Source organism: Leucoraja erinacea, chromosome 5 (genome assembly GCF_028641065.1).
Source record: "Leucoraja erinacea ecotype New England chromosome 5, Leri_hhj_1, whole genome shotgun sequence".
Classification (NCBI taxonomy): domain Eukaryota; kingdom Metazoa; phylum Chordata; class Chondrichthyes; order Rajiformes; family Rajidae; genus Leucoraja; species Leucoraja erinaceus.
This window is the reverse complement of record NC_073381.1, coordinates 18585055-18604803: the sequence shown is the minus strand read 5'-3', so window position 1 is coordinate 18604803 and position 19749 is coordinate 18585055. Positions and strand designations below refer to the sequence as shown.

Here is a 19749-nt window from a genome sequence, read left to right as displayed (position 1 = left end):
CGAGCAAACTGCCTGTAAAACGTATTTCATTTGTAGAGCATACTGCATGGTATTATTTAGGTATAATTCTTTGGGTATTATTCAATTTGATTTAAGCTTCTTGGAAAATTGTCGCCATCTTGCTCACTGTAATTTATTGATATGAATCGTTTTAGGAAGCGGGTAGAAACAGCCCTCCACGACAGCAGTGGAAGCGCATGCTCTGGTCCTGCAGAGAGACATTCCGGTCCCAGTTGGGTCGATTGCTTGTTCACATTCTGTGTCCCGCCCGCTCGCTAGAGGAAAGGAAAATGGCTTTGGAAATAGCTTATGAACCAAACCATCAGGAGATTCTGAGAGAATGTCTTGGTCAAGCTTTGGAGGTAAGGCAGATTCCGTGTACGTTTGCCAGATAAATGCAAGATGTTGTGCTGAAGCATGGCAGCTGAGCCATGTAATGTTATACCATAACTTATTCTATTATTTGATGTAAAATAATGAGATTTTGTTTGTGAAGGTGAATACTCATATTTTTAACACAACTCCACTACAGTACATTGATATTTGTAAATTGTCTAAATTATATTACCTACTGAAATATGAATGTCTTAAAACAAAAACAATGAAACAGATTTTAAAGGTGTGGATCTTTTGGTTCTGATTAACTATAGCATGGACCCAAGCTGGCATTGTATTTGTATGAACTGATGCATGACCATATGGAAGCCTTGTCCAAGAAACAGCAATCTGCAGCAAGCAACTTTTACACCTCTTTAAAGCTCTGTGGACACAAGTGTATTCCTCTTGGTGCTCCACCCAAAGCAGATCTCATTAGAGCCATTGAAGAGGTATGATATGAATAGTCAGACGGATATGATGCATGATTATCTTTGTAATATGGAACTAATTTTGAACGATAGCAATAGCGATTTTAACATTAATGGTGCAGGCTCTATTATTTCTAGCAATGAGTCACATGGGTCCCCCGTCTCCTTACATGTACAAATGTAATAATGCAATAATATACTTTTTGTTCTACTGACAAAATAAAATTGCATCTGTAATGGAATGGATCAGGCACAGCGTTTAATATTTTGCATTGATAATACGGTAATATTCAAATAAAAAGTTAGAAATAATGAAGGTATCCTCTATTACACGATTTTGGGAGAGAGTGCCCCTCTGGTGTTATGTTCTATTCACATCTTGCCTTGAGCACCTATGAATAACAGTTTGATCCATATTTTCATTACAGATTCTACAAAATTCAAGATACGCCAGATTTCTGTCAGGTGGCATTATCTCTATTAAAATTATACTTCAGAGTTTTCCCAGGTGCTTAGTATGTTTCTCCAATAAGAAAGTAATTTACCTGGGTCTGAAAGGTCAAAGACGACAGATGGTAATCCTCATGAAGCTTCAGCGTTAAAAAACATCCCAAGATTTTTTACCGAGGCATTATCAAATATATTTTGATGTTTGGCCACGTTTTGAGATAACTAAGCTTGGTTAATAATTTACTTTTTAAAGAGCATATTGAATACAGGAAGCAATGCAGGGTAGTTTAAGAGGTAAATTAGGGCCTTGGCAACTGTAAGCATGACTGTCCAGCAAGTTCATTTTCCAATTTGATTTTCCCAGTCTCTATGATTAAAAAAAACTTCTGACATTATTGTTGATTTTTACAACAGCATTTATTTTGCTGATAATGATCCCACCATATTGTCTGCCTGTAGTGATTCTGTCTCCTGATTTTGTGAACTGAGGTCATGCTTAACCAGTGCCCCATTATTAATATTAAAACTACATTACTCTCTCCTTTTCCTTCTGAGAGAGGCAAATGGAGATGAGTGAAGTTTTCCAGTTTTGTAGATAGCTGGAAAAGATCCTTGCTTTCAGAGCCGAGTCCTGCCCAAGTCCTGGTACACCATTGTGCCTGCTACTGAGATTTACCTATCTGCATTTGTAGCACAGATAGGCAAGTCTTGATTCTGCACACATAGGACAGGGCAAGCTGTTGACCACTGTCTCCATTTTTTTGATTGCGTGAGCTGAATAATAAAAAACAGCTTTTGAACATTAATAATATATGCTATTGACTTTCAGGAGCAGACCAAATATGTGAATGAGGAGATTGCAAATAAAATTGCCTGGGAAAAGAAAATGGCGACTTCTCAGCAGAGGTAAAGTTGCAATTGGCAGCGTATACATTAACGCACTGAACTACAGGATGCAAGCTCTGCCCCATCTTGGTATTTCCTTTCTGGAAAGAACCAGAAAGGAAGAGAAAAGACTCAATAGGAACTCAACTCTATTTTCTATGTTTCTATTAGAGCTCTAGGGGCTAGTGGAATCAAGGGATATGGGGAGAAGGCAGGCATGGGTTATTGATTGGGGACGATCAGCCATGATCACAATGAATGGCGGTGCTGTCTCAAAGGGCCGAATGGCGTCCTCCTGCACCTATTTTCTATGCAAGTCTTGGGGGTTTATGTGGTGAATTTACCATCAATTGTTAAAGTGCAGAAGCTTTGATACTTGGGGTGTAAACCAACTCCCTGTTTTGTTGGTTATAGTTATGTCTTATCTACTGACAGTAGTTTCAACTAATACAATTGTTAAAATATTTATTTATGCTGCAATGTTGTTGTTTTTTAAAAGGGCAACATTCCATTTGCAAATTGTTGATGGTGACTTTGACTTATAAAGCCCTTATCAAGTAAAAGAATGCTTTAGGGGTCTGTAAAGGGAGTGAGGTTTGAGGGGAACTACAAAAGGAATAAAATGTTTGAAACGAAGAGATTAAGAGTGGGATCTCCATAGTGACAGAATCGAAGTCAGAGTAATCATGACAAATGTGTGGAGCTAAGCAAATAACTACCATTCAAGGATGGGGGAAATGATGTGAGATAACTTCTTGAGCTCGAAGTTGAGATAAAACTTTGGGAGGATTTAAATATTTTATTCTGGTGTGAATGGAGTAACTGAACAATCTTGATGCGTCATGGTATATTTGCCATGCATGTCAAAGCTGAATAAATGTTTACATGGAAGGCGAAGGAGGAGGGATTCATATTTGCCTGACGTACAGTATTTCCAATATTAACGGTTTTTATTTCAGATTTCCAGAATCAGCTGTTTTCTTTTGCTTTTCAAGACCAGGTGTATAATGAATAGATGGGATGAATGCACAGGTTGTGGAATCAAGAACCAGAGGGCATAGTTTCAAACTGAGTGGAGAAAGATTTAATAGGAACCAGTGGGGCAACTTTTGCACAGAGGGTGGTGGGTATATGGAATGAGCTGCCAGAGGAGATAGTGGAGGCAGGTACTATAACAACATTTAAAAGGCATTTGGACAGGTACATGGATGGGAAATGTTTAGAGGGATTTGGGACAAATTGGGGCAAGTAGAACTAGTGCCGGTAGGGGATCTTGGTTGCATCGGCAAGTGGGCTCAGGGCCTGTTTCCATGCTGTATGATGCTATGATCACTGTCAACTAATATCCACTAAAAAGTGCAAGAATATACTTATCAGATGAAAATGGGATGTATTCTATTATCAAGTAGTTTATTAAAAAATGTTCAAGATCATAAATGAGAATTTAGAGTCTTGAAAGCAGGATTGAAAGGCTCTCAGAGAAAATGCAACTGTTCTAAAAAGTAAAAGGAGGGAAATAAAGATTGCTATGCGCCATATGAAAAGTATTTTTCCTATAATTTTCAAGATTTTTCTTTTCTTTAGCCTCCTACAACGGCTGGATTTAAAGTCCAAAGATATTTCCAAAATAGCGGCTGAAATCACTCAGAACATCTCTCTGCAGCAAGGCATGGAGAGGAAGAAAGTGATTCAGCATATCAGGAGAATGTATAAGGTAGATTTAAGTGCTGGCAGACACTGGCGAGAACTTGTTCAACAGCTAACACATGAAAGGTAAATATCAGAAATAAAATTAGAAGTTACTTAGTTAGAAAGAGAAATGTTTTCCCAAGGCAATTGCTAGTACCTTGCAAGTACACTATTTGGCAATGACCAAAGTTTGAATGGGGAACTTATTAAGTTTCAAAGTAATATATAATGTTTAGCCTGTGACATGTTGTTCTCATTCACAAAGTGTAAAACAAAATCTTAATACAGGTACATGTAAGATCTTTAATAATTCTATCTTTAATAAAATACTCGTAATGTACTGATAATAGATATTAGGATATCAGCTTCCAAGATATTTAACGTTCCCTTCTCACTAATGCAACTTAAAGGAAGGAAGTCAAGAGTACATTGGATAATTCAAATGAGACATCGGCATTGTTCTTATTTACTTTGTTAAAATACTGGTTTCAAAGATATTTGGTCCTGGGACTTTAGCACTCTAAAGTGGCATTAGTGTCTTTATTATTGCTTTGCTTTTGTTATTATGACATGTCTTTAATTAAATATTAATTCATTGTGATGCCCAACTTGCTAACCATGTGCTCTACTATAAATACTGAAGCAAAGCAATTAAACATCCATTACTTTTTTTAATTTACAATCACTTTCACAAGGTCTGTAGTAATCCTGGCAATCACAGTACATTTTGATTTTCCTTCATAATTTCATTTCTCTTTTTTTCTAGCTGTTACTGTATGTTTTGTTACCTTTTGCGATTCTTTGTATTCTCCTAATTGCCAGCATCTGTGTTTTTGTCTTTTTCTGTGCTGTTTCTTTTAGTTTTAGATTATCTCTCACCTCTTTAGTCATCTTATGCTTTTTTTTGGTAAGTAAGAGTTCTTGTCCCTTTGGGGTATAAATTGGAGGGTATATCATGTTAAAAGCATGTTTGATTTGTTGTTTTGCCCATTAACAAGTCTACAGTGTTAACAATGAAGGGTCACTATTTCATTGCTTTGATCTCTGCTTTGCTTAATTATAGAATCATAGTGCTTGCTGCACGTTTTTCCCTTTATTTGCTACATTAAACTTGGAACATTTTATAATTATTAAATAACTTTTGGTGCACTTTTGCATAGATTTCTCAACACCAAATTTAAATGTTCTTCCTTCATAAAAGGATCTGTGATGTTGGTGCAGGTACCTAATTTGAACCTGCTCATTAGTCCTCACTAATGCTTAGAAAATTTGTGAATTTATATATATTCTGCCACTTCTATATGGCTACAAGGGTCTCCTATACACAACATCTGTTATAATCTTAAGTCCTTTGTATAGAACACCATAGAGTAACTCAGTTGGACGACATGGATAAGTAATGTTTTGTGTTGGGCTCCTCATTCAGACTTTGTAATGGAGAGAAAACAGTAAAAAAAAAAGGTGGGGGTGGGACAAAGTCTGGCAAGTGATAGGTGGATACAGGTGAGGGCTGTTTTGATTGGCAGGTGGGTGGATATGAAAGGGAGACAAATGGGTGACAAAGGGGGACTAAAGAAGACAAAAGAGTGTCAGATGAGGAGAGAAGAATGAAATATAAAACCAGGGAAGGGACATAAGTGGAAGGAAGGGAGGTGGTATGGTTGGAGAATTGGGTGCACACAAGGTTGGAGAGTGGGGTAGCCATGAAGGGGGGAGGGGGGGGGGGAAGAAGAGAAGAAGAAAAAAATGGTGGGATGTTGTTCCCTAAAATTGGAGAATTCAATGTTCATACCATCAGGTTGTAAGCTTCCCAAGCAGAATATGATGTGCTGTTCCTCCATTCCTTCAGTTTGCATGTGGCCTCATTCTGGCAATGGAGGAGGCCCAGGACTGAAAGGTTGATACGGGAATGAGAGGGGGAATTAAAATGGTTAACAACCAGTTGAATCAGCAGGCGTGGGTGGGCCATGTCTTCTTAATTATTTTTTTCAAAGTCTTTCATTTAGACATGTTATGTTTCATTTAGGTATCATTTATTTTGTATTTGTTTGTCGAGTCTATGCGCCTGTGATGCTGTCTCTAAAGAGGATGTGGGAAGTTTACCAGAAATCTGCCTGGTTTAGGGAATATTAGCTACAGGGAGCGGTTGCACAGTTACTCTAGAACTCCGCAGCTGAGGGAAGACCTGATATAAGTATAACACAATTAAGAGAGACATATATAAGGTAGACAGAACCTTTTCCCATGGTGGAAATGCCAAAGACAGGTCTTTTTTACTCAGAGGATGATGGATGCCTCAAATGCACTGCCTGGAATAGTATGGAGGCAGATACAATAGTGGCGTTGAAGAGGCTTTTAGATTGGCACATGGATATGGATCATATGCAGGCAGATGCGATTAGTTTAACTTGGCGTCATGTTCAGCGCAGACAATGTGGGCCTAAGGGCCTGTTCCTGGTCTGAATTCTATTTTTTGACCAACATTTTTAATTGTACCTCTACCTTGCTATACTTGTTCATATGACGATAAACTCAACTTGAATTCCTCTAATGAAATACTCATGCATTTCTTATTTCCCTCTCCTGCTTTAATTAGTGTACTTGCTTTAATTATGTGTATATCTTAGGATTCATACATGTTCTGGAAAGTTCTGAAGCATTCTGCTGCCATAAATAACTTGCATGACTTGTTCCAACCACAGAGTATTTTCATTTGTAGATGAACACTGTCTTTGATCATTGTGAGCCTGACTGATCAGGTGGCAGGCATTCATAAAATTGGGGCCATGGTGGTTATGTTCTGAGGCAATCAACGCGATAGTTACTTGTAGATAGGTTTAGGCGGACTGAGAGTAGGTGTTCAGCGAAACGATCGCCGAGCCTGCGCTTGGTCTCACCGATATACAGGAGTCCACACCTGGAACAGCGGGTACAATAGATGAGGTTGGAGGAGGTGTAAATGAATCATTGCCTCACCTGAAAAGACTGTCAGGGTCCTTGAACAGAGTCTCGGGAGGAGGTATAGGGACAGATGTTGCATCTCCTGCGGTTGCAGGGGAAAATACCTCGGGAGGGAGTGGTTTGGGTGGGAAGGGACGAGTTGACCAATGAGTTGCGGAGGGAATGGTCTCTGCGGAAAGGGGTGGAGAAGGGAAGATGTGGCTAGTAATGGGATCCTGTTGGATGTGGCGACAATGTCGGAGGATTAGTTGCTGAGAGCGACGGCTGATGGGTTGGAAGGTAAGGACAAGAGGGACTCTGCCCTTGTTACGAATGGGGGGAGGGCAAGCAAGAGCAAAGCTGCAGGATATCGAGGAGACCCTAGTGAGGGCCACATCTATAATGGAAGAGGGGAACCCCCGTTCCCTAAAGAATGAACTTAATAGATACATATGTCAATAGATATTGACATATGTACCAATAAGTAACTAGTTATTTATGTATAACGTTTTCATTAATTTCACTTCTAGGGCAGTATGGTATGATCCAGTGTCTTACCCAACTTCATGGCAACTGGATCCAACTGAAGGTCCAAACAGAGAAAGGCGACGTTTACAGAGATGCTATTTGACCATACCCAACAAATATCTGCTCAGAAATCGACAAAAACCTGAAGGTAAAAAGATGGGATAAGATTTGAATGTTTTCTATAATTTGATTCTGATTTTATTATCCTAATACTTTCTCTTTTTTTTGCAGAACCACTGAAACCACCTCTGTCATTCTTGTTCGAGGATAAATCCCGTTCATCTTTTTCATCAACTGTGAAGGATAAAGCAACAAGTGAACCCATCAGGTAGTCATCACCTTCGATGGCCTTAAATGATTCTTTAAAGTAATTATTGATGTCTGCATAAGGTGCAACGTGATAGCTTCATTAGTAGGAATGGCAATAGACAAATCATAGCACTGCAATATGGTACTCAATCTATTAGAAACATAGAAATTAGGTGCAGGAGTAGGCCATTCGGCCCTTCGAGCCTGCACTGCCATTCAATATGATCATGGCTGATCATCCAACTCAGTATCCCGTACCTGCCTTCTCTCCATACCCCCTGATCCCCTTAGCCACAAGGGCCACATCTAACCCTCTTAAATATAGCCAATGAACTGGCCTCAACTACCCTCTGTGGGAGAGAGTTCCAGAGATTCACCACTTTCTGTGTGAAAAAAGTTCTTCTCATCTCGGTTTTAAAGGATTTCCCCCTTATCCTTAAACTGTGACCCCTTGTCCTGGACTTCCCTAACATCGGGAACAATCTTCCTGCATCTAGCCTGTCCAACCCCTTAAGAATTTTGTAAGTTTCTATAAGATCCCCCCTCAATCTTCTAAATTCTAGAGAGTATAAACCAAGTCTATTCAGTCTTTCTTCATAAGACAGTCCTGACATCCCAGGAATCAGTCTGGTGAACCGTCTCTGCACTCCCTCTATGGCAATAATGTCCTTCCTCAGATTTGGAGACCAAAACTGTACGCAATACTCCAGGTGTGGTCTCACCAAGACCCTGTACAACTGCAGTTGAACCTCTCTGCTCCTATACTCAAATCCTTTTGCAATGAAAGCTAACATACCATTCGCTTTCTTTACTGCCTGCTGCACCTGCATGCCTACCTTCAATGACTGGTGTACCATGACACCCAGGTCTCGCTGCATCTCCCCCTTTCCCAATCGGCCACCATTTGTACCCATGTCAGCTGCTTGATTCCAATTTTCAAGGTTAATTCCAATTTCTTGCTTCTTGCACCTGCAAATTTATACCTGCAAATTTTTCCTATAATCCAAATACTTAGTGATTCAGATTAAAATAATTTTCTCGTTTAGGGTTATTATTGTCACGCGTACCAAGATGTAATGAAAAGCTTTATTTTGCATGCTATCCAAAATGATCAGATATACCTTACATAAATACAATCATGTTAAACTCGAGTACGATAGGGCAAAGGGGAAGATACTGAGCGCAGAATGTAGTACTTAACATTGTAGCGCATCAATTACATAGACAAAGTCCAATGTCTTCAAAGGGATAGGGTGAATCGGACAGCACCCTAGCTTATGGAAGGACCGTTCAGAAGCCTGATAACAGAAGCTGTTAGCTGTCTGATGGTGCACACTTTCAAGCTTCTGTGAAAAGTGAAGAGATTAATAGTATTATAACTATGATAATTGATGATCATATGAGACTAATATTTTGTTTTCTAATTAGATTCATACGCAAATGTATCAATGTCGCCCCTTCTCGAGAAACAGTTGGTGAACTCCTTCTAGGTTAGTGCCATTTGTAAATTCTCTGCAAGGTTTTGCCCTAGCATTGAGAGTTCAGATGCCATGAACATTTGTTTGTTTTCCAGGAGAATCAGGAATGTATTTTGTTGAGGATAATGCTGCTGATGCCTTTGAGCATCCTGTAAGTAACATTTTTTTAAATGTTTTTATTGAATTTGCTTTACTTTGGGAGTTGAGAATTTTCTTGTGAAGTTCAGTCATTGTTAAAAGGTTCATATGTATCAACATCAAATTTAATGTAACATTTTTCTCTGGAAAGTTGCTGAATTTCAAATGTGATATTTCTGTTGCAAACGAATACTTAAAGTGTAGCTTTGGAAGATATTTTAACAATATGGTAGGAATGGAATAATTCAGTTTTGTAAGTAGGAAGTTGTCGTCAAATGTCAGCTTGGCTCAGTATTATATGAACATGTCTAAATTATGAGAACCAAATATGTTGCCTTGAACCCTGCTGACTAAAGCTAATGCAACTGTGCTTTCCTACCATATGAATAGTCAGTCATAGCAATACTGAAGGAATACTCTACTGTTGGAGGTGTTGTCTTTTGTATGAGCTATTAAACTAAGGCCTCACCTGACAATTCAGGAAGACATAAAATATCCCACGATCTCATGCAAAGCAAAATGGGGGGAATTTTCCCATCATCTTGCCTAACTGATATTTTAGAATACCCTGAGCTGTTTAATTGCAAATGTTGATGCTTATATTTACAAAACATAACTACTTCTTCTCCCCATGTAACTATTGCTTTGAAGAGTTCTGCAGTGGAAATGGAACCAGCTTCATTCTCCTGGACATATGAAGAAATCAAGGAGATCCATAAGCGCTGGTGGCAACTGCGAGACAATGCACTGGAAATCTTCCTAACCAACGGCAAAACTCTTCTTCTGGCATTTGACAATACAAAGGTACATCTTGGAAGCATTTTCATTCCAGTCTTTTCTTGTAGAGAGAAGATATTTCATGGAAGACCATGATGGCATTTTTCAGAGGGTGGTTGAGGCCAGTTCATTGGCTATATTTAAGAGGGAGTTAGATGTGGCCCTTGTGGCTAAGGGGATCAGGGGGTATGGAGAGAAGGCAGGTACGGGATACTGAGTTGGATGATCAGCCATGATCATATTGAATGGCGGTGCAGGCTCGAATGGCCGAATGGCCTACTCCTGCACCTAATTTCTATGTTTCATGATTCCGCTCCTGTTTTCTCTTCTATGTGACTGAAACTCCTTGCATGCGTGTTACTCCATAAAATAAGGGGCCTAACAGCACCTCCCTCGTTTCAACTTTTACATGTGTGCCTTGTAAGAAACAGTGACTGCTGGGGTAAGGTTGACTGTTGGAACTGACTTTTACAGGAAATGCTCAAAGAAACTCAGTGGCAAACGGTCAGGTCGGTTTCTTCCTCGCTACAAGTGCTGAGGCAATTTATTACAAACATGACAAGTCAGAGATCAAGCCTGGCCCCTATGTTGCCCATTTTTACAAAAAGATAGAATTAGCTTTGATTCACTTATCAAGATCATGTGATAGACATCTATCCTGTAATTCCAGTTCAACAAAATCAATTTAAGCTGTCATGGTAGTGTTTTTCTTACATGGTCTTGCAGGTCAAAATGTTGTATTGTCACTATTTTAATAGCGTTAAAGGAAATTGATTTTACAGGGTTATGAACTAATTAAAACAAAAAATTAGAAAAGGCTTGGATATCTTTCATTGTCTCCTGTCTGATGAAAGATAGCAGATCACCCAATTTAATCAAAGTAATTTCATACCATCATATCCCTGCTGGAAGTAGCATTCTACCTCATCCCATGGCCGAAAATCACAAAAGGAAAATAGAAGATTGGATTCCCTCTGCAGCTGAGGGATTAAAGTTCATCTCAGTCCTGCGAGATTTTGGGCAGATTTAGAATTATCTACCATCCTTAACAATGAACTCACTGGTGACCTTCAGTTCAAAAATTTCCAGCTGATAATCTGTGCTTTCTTAATGCTATACTTCTAGCTCATAGTGACACCCATTCTCAAAATGTGTCAGAACTATGGCCATTTATGGCACAATAAGCGGCAGACCGTTAAATCCATTGTGTTTGTGCCAGTGTTGAACACGCTTTCTCTGGTAATCTATATTCATTTTTTGTTTTTGTGCAAAGGAACCCAATTTTACTGGAAGTTTTGTCAAATCTGGTCTTCCAGATGATTGCTGAAAAAATTGGTACTTCATTTGATCTTTGAAAGAGTTGTTTATAGATTGGGCATATTGTAATGTCAATTGACTTGCAAATACTGTCGATAATTGGTGTATATAGTTCCTACAGTTGTATTTGATTGTTCATGAACTTAGATCTGTTTTTTATTTTCATTTAGGTTCGGGATGATGTTCATCACAACATCCTGTCTTCCAGTCTCCCAAATTTATTAGAATATGGAAACATTACGGCTCTGACTCAGCTGTGGTGCTCAGGACAGATAACAAATTTTGAGTACTTGACACATTTGAACAAGCACGCTGGCCGCTCCTTCAATGATCTTATGCAATATCCTGTTTTTCCCTTCATGCTGAGTGACTATTCCAGTGAAACAGTCGACCTGACTGAACCTGCCATTTACAGGTAACTTTATGTCCAGATTGTTTTTTTTTATTTTAAAATCACGTTCCTTTTGTTAAATGTGAACATCTGCTGCAGGTGTCTTTTTTGCCAGTCCTGGATGTAACTGACATTGGATAACTTGCCTAATATCATGGGATCGAAGAATTTCGCTCTATATGGGGAATTATCTGGTGCATATTTTAAGATGTAACTTCTATGGAGCTCTTTTCTGATGAATGCACATTGTTACAATCATTTCAGAAACCTTCTAAAGCCTATTGCTGTGCAGTCCAAAGAGAAGGAAGATCGATATGTGGACAACTATAAGGTTGGAGATTAACATAAATAGTATTCACCTTTGTTATAGTTAAAATTAATATTTTGGGTGCTTTATACCATATATAAATTTGTAAGCTTGTCAAAGAGGGCTAAATTGGTGCTGAAAAATGTTAGCTCATTTTAGATTCCATTTGTCATTGTACCCATAGATCGGTTACACCACTATTACAGGAGAGTACCTCTCCTATTTGTAGACTACACCATGAGCATTGTTCAACAATAGGATATTTTTCCCATTTTCTAATCTGAGATCTCCCCCCCCCCCCTGCACCTCCCCCTTCTCATAACCTTCTCTGACTCGCAATCCTTTCATCAATAGATATCTTGGATTGCTAAGGTAGAGTTGCAGTCAGTCGGACTTTGGGCATTTTCCTGAACTCTAGTGCTGTCTGTGTGGAATCTACACATTCTCTCCATGGCCATGAGTTTACTCCCATATCACAAAGATTTGCTGATAGGTTAAATGACTACTGTAAATTAGACTCATGGCAAAAAAGTAAAGGGAGAGGATAGGCAGGCAATTAAGGAGAGGAGGAATGGGATTAATGGGATTGTTTCTTCGAAAGCCGGCATGACTCGAGTGGGCCAAATGTGGCCTCCTGTGTTGTTGGAAGTATAAGACATCACTGTAGGCCTGTTTTAGACGATAGACAATAGGTGCAGGAGTAGGCCATTTGGCCCTTCGAGTCAGCACCGCCATTCAATGTGATCATGGCTGATCATCCCCAATCAGTACACCGTTCCTGCCTTCTCCCCATATCCCCTGACTCCACTATTTTTAAGAGCCCTATCTAGCTCTCACTTGAAAGCATCCAGAGAACCTGCCTCCACTGCCCTCTGAGGCAGAGAATTCCACAGACTCAGCACTCTCTGTGAGAAAAAGTGTTTCCTCGTCTCCGTTCTAAATTTGAATGAAGACTGCAAGATTGAGAAGTCAATATATATTAGTATACTGCACCGTGTGGTTTCCACATCTTCTCAGTGTCATATATGTGGATGGCTACTGGAATAGAAGAAAATATATCTTAACTTATATTGTCAATTAATTTGATATAAAATAACCCAGGTACGTTGTAAACATTGAAAGGCTAATGCCTTTTACAAATCTTGGACTAGAAATTGGAGTGCCTCCATATACGAGCATGCCAACCATGTTTTGCATTAGCTGCACTCTCTTAAAGCTGGCTATGGATTACTGCTAATTATTCTGTCACTCTTTTTAACAAAGTATTAATAAGCTGTTGGTCACAATTACAATGAGATACAACTTTTGAGTGAGGATAGGAAAAAGGGAATTGGCCAGCGGTCTGAGTGAAGTGGGTGAAGTATCTTGTAAAAGGGTGATCACAGACTTTAAACAACCAACAAGTTTAGTGAACATCTCCCCCCCCCCCGCCTTCTGGCTCCACATTCAGCAGTATTTAAAAGTTTTTTTTTGTTGTCAACTGCCTTTGGTTTGCTGGTTGGATTTTGTTTTCATGTTGGGAAACTTTTGGCAGTTCATAACATACTCTATTAATTCCATAAGTGATTTTGGAGGAAAGGTCTCAAATGAGCTTTATTGTCCTTGATTGGCATGGATGGTGGAGTAAACCCCAGTTTTGGGTGGCACTCTGACCAGTTTGTCATACTTTAGGTTAGCATTTCTTATCACATTTTTCAATTTCTGGTCTATAGAAGTTTTGCAACTGTATCCACCAAGCTGCCTCAATAATGATGTGGTGTCAGATCGTAGCAGTTAAACAAATATGATTGTTCTTTCTTGTCAGTACCTGGAGGAGGAATTTCGCAAAGGGGCTCAAGAAGATGATCCTATGCCACCAGTCCAGCCATATCACTACGGGTCTCATTATTCGAACAGTGGAACAGTTTTGCACTTTTTAGTCAGAATGCCACCATTCACCAAGATGTTTCTGGCTTATCAGGGTAAGATCCATTGGATTAATCTTTCGTTTCAACGTTCAAAATTAGTAAATGAAAAGGAAATGGAAAGTGTTTGCTGGATGTTATTACGTTTTATCAGCATGGTCCCATAAAATCATGAGACAGTTCATTACTTTAACGGGGGTACAGGAACATGATGTTTATAGACAATTCTTTCCAGGTAGCTGATTAAATTACTGTTATGAAATTGAATATACCTGGAAGGGTGGTGGAAACAATCTCAATATTTACATTAAGGGAAGTATTTACAGTACTCTGGAGAAAGAGCATGAGAGCAGGACTAATTGGGTAGTGTTTTTTCAGGGATGCCATAGGCAAGTTGGGTTGAATAATATCTCGTGCTGTATGATTCAAATGCAGGAATATTTGTTGCCAAGCCTGAAGGGAACATTTTTTTTAATGGCCCATTGTTGAAATATGCCTCTCATGTGACATTGACTGTGAATTGTATTCCCTATGCCTAGATCAAAGCTTTGATATCCCAGATCGAACATTTCACTCTATGAATACTACCTGGCGCCTGTCCTCGTATGAATCAATGACTGATGTGAAGGAGCTCATTCCAGAATTCTTTTACCTTCCAGAGTTTTTGGTCAATAGAGAAGGTGTGCACTATAAATTAGTATTTCACCGTCTATTTACTACTTATACCATGTGTGAAAGGATGTGCATTATTTTTTTAAGCAAATTATTCTTTTATTCAAATAGTTTTTGAGGAAATGGGTTTTTTTCAATTATTGATGTTAAAATTATTTAGCCTAGATGAATGTCAAAAAGAAAATATCACATGTTCATTTGTCTACAAGCCAAAATTACATTGGCAACTTTCAGAAACATAATTTGCCTACCAAAAAAAAAGTGCATTGATGGTTAAAATATTTTGGGGAAATCTGGCAATGCACTATCTAAATCCAACAACTAGAATCTGAAAAAGACTGATTATGCAATTATGTGTCTGGTGACCTACGGTCTTTTGGTTTAATGATCCATGTGTGCTGCTTGTTTTGAAACGCAGTCTATCTCCCCCTCATCTGCCACCCCCTGCCTCAGCTGGTCAGCTAACCTGTCAGTTCTCAAATTCTCAGCTTTGCTTTCAAATCTTTCCATGGCCTTGCTCCTCCCTACCTCTGTTGCCTCTTCTAGAAGCCCCCCCACACTTCCCAGACTACAGTTTTTGTCCATGCCCAGCCTGCAACATTATTGATGGCTGTAGGAGAGAGAGAATTAGTTAGTATTAATGAATCTGGGTTGTAAGTAATAAAAAAGGTCAATGCATGTATATATTTCAACAGTGTTCAACAAAATTGGATGATTTTAAATGTACCCACTCCTAGGGTGGCATTGTGGCACAGCGGTAGAGTTGCTGTGTTGCAGTACTAGGGACCCAGCTTTGATCCTGAATACGGGTGCTATCTGTACTGAGTTTGAATGGTCTTCCCGTGACTGCGTTGGTGTTTTCTGGGTGCTCCGGTTTCATCCCACATTTCAAAGACGTGCAGGGGGTTTCTAGGTTAATTGGCCTCTGTAAAATTGCCGCTAGTGTGTAGTGTATGGGTGATCGTTGGTCAGCGCAGACTTGATGGGCCGAAGGGCCTGTTTCCACAATGTATCTCAAAACTAAGCTACTCTTGGTGAAGTATGATGACTCATTTGTCATTGATCAGCTCCCAACAACCTGTGCCTTCCTTCCTCTGTTGCATTTAATCCACAGTCTGTTGGCAACACTCCTAATGTTGGCGCCATTAATTAAACTAATCTTGGCTCATGTTTTAAACCCAAAGTACGAGCAAGCCTTGCCCCCTTGAGAGCCAATTACGTTAGCAACATATCCATATTGCTTCTGCCATCCAACTATGTTCATTCTGTTGAATAATGCTCAAATTCTACTGCATTGGCCTGCCATTTTAAAGTAACCATTCCAAATGTTAGTGTCATCTTACAGTTAATGTATATATTGGCAATGGTGCGTTCATTTTTTCAAGACAATTAGGATATTGTTCTGTCTGCTGCTTCCCTATTATCCCAACTAATCTCTCCTTTTGGATATCCAAATCGTACAATAAACTCAAGATGTAATAATTCTGTCAAAAATCGTTAATTTGTCACCGTAAATGATCTGTATTATTATTTTGCTCATGTTCAATGAGCTTGCAAGCTACCTCAGACATCACATAGTTATTCAAACTCTCTTCGTTAGTTAGTTTGTTTGGTTGTCAGTCACATCTCCTCCAAAACCCGACGTGGTAACGGAGACATTTTTACATATTCCCGTAGCGATTTACTTCATCAATTCAAAAATCTCCTCATCTGAAAATGTGTTTAATTATTACCCGATATTTTTTACTAAAATTGTTTTAAAATGTAACTGAATCTGTAGCGAGCTGATGACATCACAATGCCTTTGCTTCTCGTGACCAGCTGTGCAGATTTTCCATGCACAGCCAGTTACGTGGATTGAAGCCCGTGAACACGTGATCAAGTCATCCAGCATGCTCCACAGGGCTTCTTGAAGTTCAACAGCATGGCGGCGGTGGTTGTTATTGCAGAAAGAACGAGCAAGTTCTGCAGATCCCAAGGTCACCGGCTTGCTTTTGAAGAACTCGCCCGGCCTCGCTGCTCGCAAGACCTTTGAAAAAAAAAACACGCTGTCTTCTTGCTCGCGCTGCTGGGAGTGAGTGATTATTGCGTTCAAGAACCAGCCCTCAATATTCAGGGCTATAATACCAGGGACTCAAAGAATAAAATCTCATTATATGCAGACGATATACTTTTATATATTACAAAGTCACAAACGAGCATACCAAATTTATTAAACTTAATAGAGGAATTTGGGTCTTTTTCTGGATATAGAATAAACTGGAACAAAAGCGAAATCATGACATTAAAACCTCAAGAACCTACACACTTACTGAAGTTCCCCTTTAAAATCGCAACAGAAAAATTTAAATATTTGGGTATTCAGATTACTAGAAAATATAAAGCATTATTCAATGCTAATTTCATACCTTTATTAAATAAACTTAATACACAGATTAAATTTTGGAAAACACTTCCCTTATCATTATTAGGTAGAATAAATGCAATAAAAATGATCTTCTTACCACAATTACCACAAGTTCTACACAACAGACAGAATGGATAAAAATGGAGAAGGAGGATTGTCATCCTTGTAATATAGGAACGATCCTCTTTTCCCCCAAAAAACTGAATAACACAATATATAAGAAGAACCCAATTATATATGGTACAATAAGAATTTGGAAACAAATAAAATTATCTTTAAAATTAAGAAATCTATCACTGTTAATGCCAATTGCGAATAACCCTTTATTTAAACCATCTCTTATTGATAAGACATATAACCAATGGGAAAGTCTCGGAATTAGAAGGATCAGGGATATGTACGAAACAGGAAACCTACTATCATTCCAACAACTACAATTAAAATTTAAATTGAAAAACAACCAATATTTTAAATATCTTCAGATTTGCGACTTTGTGAAAAAATATATACAAGGATATCAAAAAGTAACTCCTGACTTATTGGAAGAAGCAATGAATATTGAAGCTGACTCACAAAAATTAATATCCTATTTATATAATAGTATTCTAAATATAGACCTACCATCGACAGAGGTACTTAGAGAAGAGTGGGAACGGGAATTAATGATAAAAATTACGAAGGTTAAATGGGAAAAATACCTGATATATATTCACAAATGTTCAATTAATGTAAGACATAATCTAATACAATTTAAAATTGTACATAGATTATATTATTCAAAAACAAGATTGAACAAATTTTATCCAAATATATCCGCCACTTGTGATAAATGTCTAGCCCAAAAGGCAACTATAACACACTCCTTAGTTTCCTGCATAAAACTTTATAGATTTTGGAATGATATTTTTGAAATACTTACAAAATTATTCAAGACAAGAATGGAACCTAATACTGAAATGATTATATTTGGTGTAATGGAAGATGGGAATAAATTGAACACATCTCAAAATCTATTCCTTAATTATGGTTTAATAATAGCAAAAAAATTAATACTTAAATTTTGGAAGGGTACATCAATACCAACGCTTAAAATGTGGATTGCAAGTATGTTGGACACCGCTCATCTTGAGGAAATGCGATTCCTCCTAATGGATAAATCAGACCAATTCATAACGAGTTGGTCTCCATTCGTCGTTTTTTTGGAATCATATGGTGCAACACAATTGTAAAAAATAACTGTTTCAGGACTGGACGAGGGTTGGTCAAGACTATAAATAATGATCTCCTTTTCTTTTCACTATTTTCTCTCAACTTTCTTCATTTACTCGTTTTCTTTCTTCACACACTATATATTTCACATTTTTCTATCCTTTACTATCTAACCTCTTTTTCTTATTCTCATCTTTTAAAAAACAATAAAAAAATAAAAAAATAAAATAAAAAATGAGCTTGCAAGCTACCTCAGACATCACATAGTTATTCAAACTCTCTTCGTTAGTTAGTTTGTTTGGTTGTCAGTCACATCTCCTCCAAAACCCGACGTGGTAACGGAGACATTTTTACATATTCCCGTAGCGATTTACTTCATCAATTCAAAAATCTCCTCATCTGAAAATGTGTTTAATTATTACCCGAGTTTTTTACAAAAATTGTTTTAAAATGTAACTGAATCTGTAGCGAGCTGATGACATCACAATGCCTTTGCTTCTCGTGACCAGCTGTGCAGATTTTCCATGCACAGCCAGTTACGTGGATTGAAGCCCGTGAACACGTGATCAAGTCATCCAGCATGCTCCACAGGGCTTCTTGAAGTTCAACAGCATGGCGGCGGTGGTTGTTATTGCAGAAAGAACGAGCAAGTTCTGCAGATCCCGAGGTCACCGGCTTGCTTTTGAAGAACTCGCCCGGCCTCGCTGCTCGCAAGACCTTTGAAAAAAAAAACACGCTGTCTTCTTGCTCGCGCTGCTGGGAGTGAGTGATTATTGCGTTCAAGAACCAGCCCTCGCCTCTGACGACGCGCCCAACCCCTCAAACTCTCACCACTCCCTCTCTGCCCCCTCCCTCTCTGTCCCCCTCTCTGCGTCTGTGTCCCCCTCTCTGCGTCTGTGTCCCCCTCTCTGCCTCTGTGTCCCCCTGTGTCCCCCTGCTCTGCCTCTGTGTCCCCCTCTCTGCCTCTGTGTCCCCCTCTCTGCCTCTGTGTCCTGCCTCTGTGTCCCCCTCTCCTCTGTGTCCCCCTCTCTGCCTCTGTGTCCCCCTCTCTCTGTCCTCTGCCTCTGTGTCCCCCTCTCTGCCTCTGTGTCCCCCTCTCTGCCTCTGTGTCCCCCTCTCTGCCTCTGTGTCCCCCTCTCTGCCTCTGTGTCCCCCTCTCTGCTGCCTCTGTGTCCCCCTCTCTGCCTCTGTCCCCCTCTCTGTCCCCCCTCTCTGCCTCTGTGTCCCCCTCTCTGCCTCTGTGTCCCCCTCTCTGCCTCTGTGTCCCCCTCTCTGCCTCTGTGTCCCCCTCTCTGCCTCTGTGTCCCCCTCTCTGCCTCTGTGTCCCCCTCTCTGCGTCTGTGTCCCCCTCTCTGCGTCTGTGTCCCCCTCTCTGCGTCTGTCCCCCTCTCTGCGTCTGTGTTCCTCTCTCTGCCTCTGTCCCTCTCTCTCCCCACTACCCTCCTCTGCACCTCCTCTCTCCCCACTCGTCCCTCCCCTCTACTCTCTCTCTCTCTCTCTCCTCTCTCTCTCTCTCTCCTCCCCCCCCCCCCCCCCCCCCCC

At 39.5% G+C, this 19749-nt stretch overlaps 1 protein-coding gene across 3 annotated transcripts in view; it reads left to right on the top strand.

Moving 5' to 3' along the window:
• lyst (lysosomal trafficking regulator) overlaps positions 1-19749 on the top strand; it is a 208392-nt gene that overhangs the window by 163496 nt on the left and 25147 nt on the right. For all 3 annotated transcript variants that reach the window (XM_055635156.1, XM_055635157.1, XM_055635155.1), the window contains 13 exons: positions 156-362; positions 651-827; positions 2086-2162; positions 3726-3914; positions 7301-7446; positions 7530-7626; positions 9036-9097; positions 9181-9236; positions 9875-10027; positions 11488-11732; positions 11973-12039; positions 13820-13976; positions 14459-14599. In XM_055635156.1, coding sequence (XP_055491131.1) covers positions 156-362; positions 651-827; positions 2086-2162; positions 3726-3914; positions 7301-7446; positions 7530-7626; positions 9036-9097; positions 9181-9236; positions 9875-10027; positions 11488-11732; positions 11973-12039; positions 13820-13976; positions 14459-14599 — 1774 coding nt within the window. The remainder of the gene's footprint in view (positions 1-155; positions 363-650; positions 828-2085; positions 2163-3725; positions 3915-7300; positions 7447-7529; positions 7627-9035; positions 9098-9180; positions 9237-9874; positions 10028-11487; positions 11733-11972; positions 12040-13819; positions 13977-14458; positions 14600-19749) is intronic.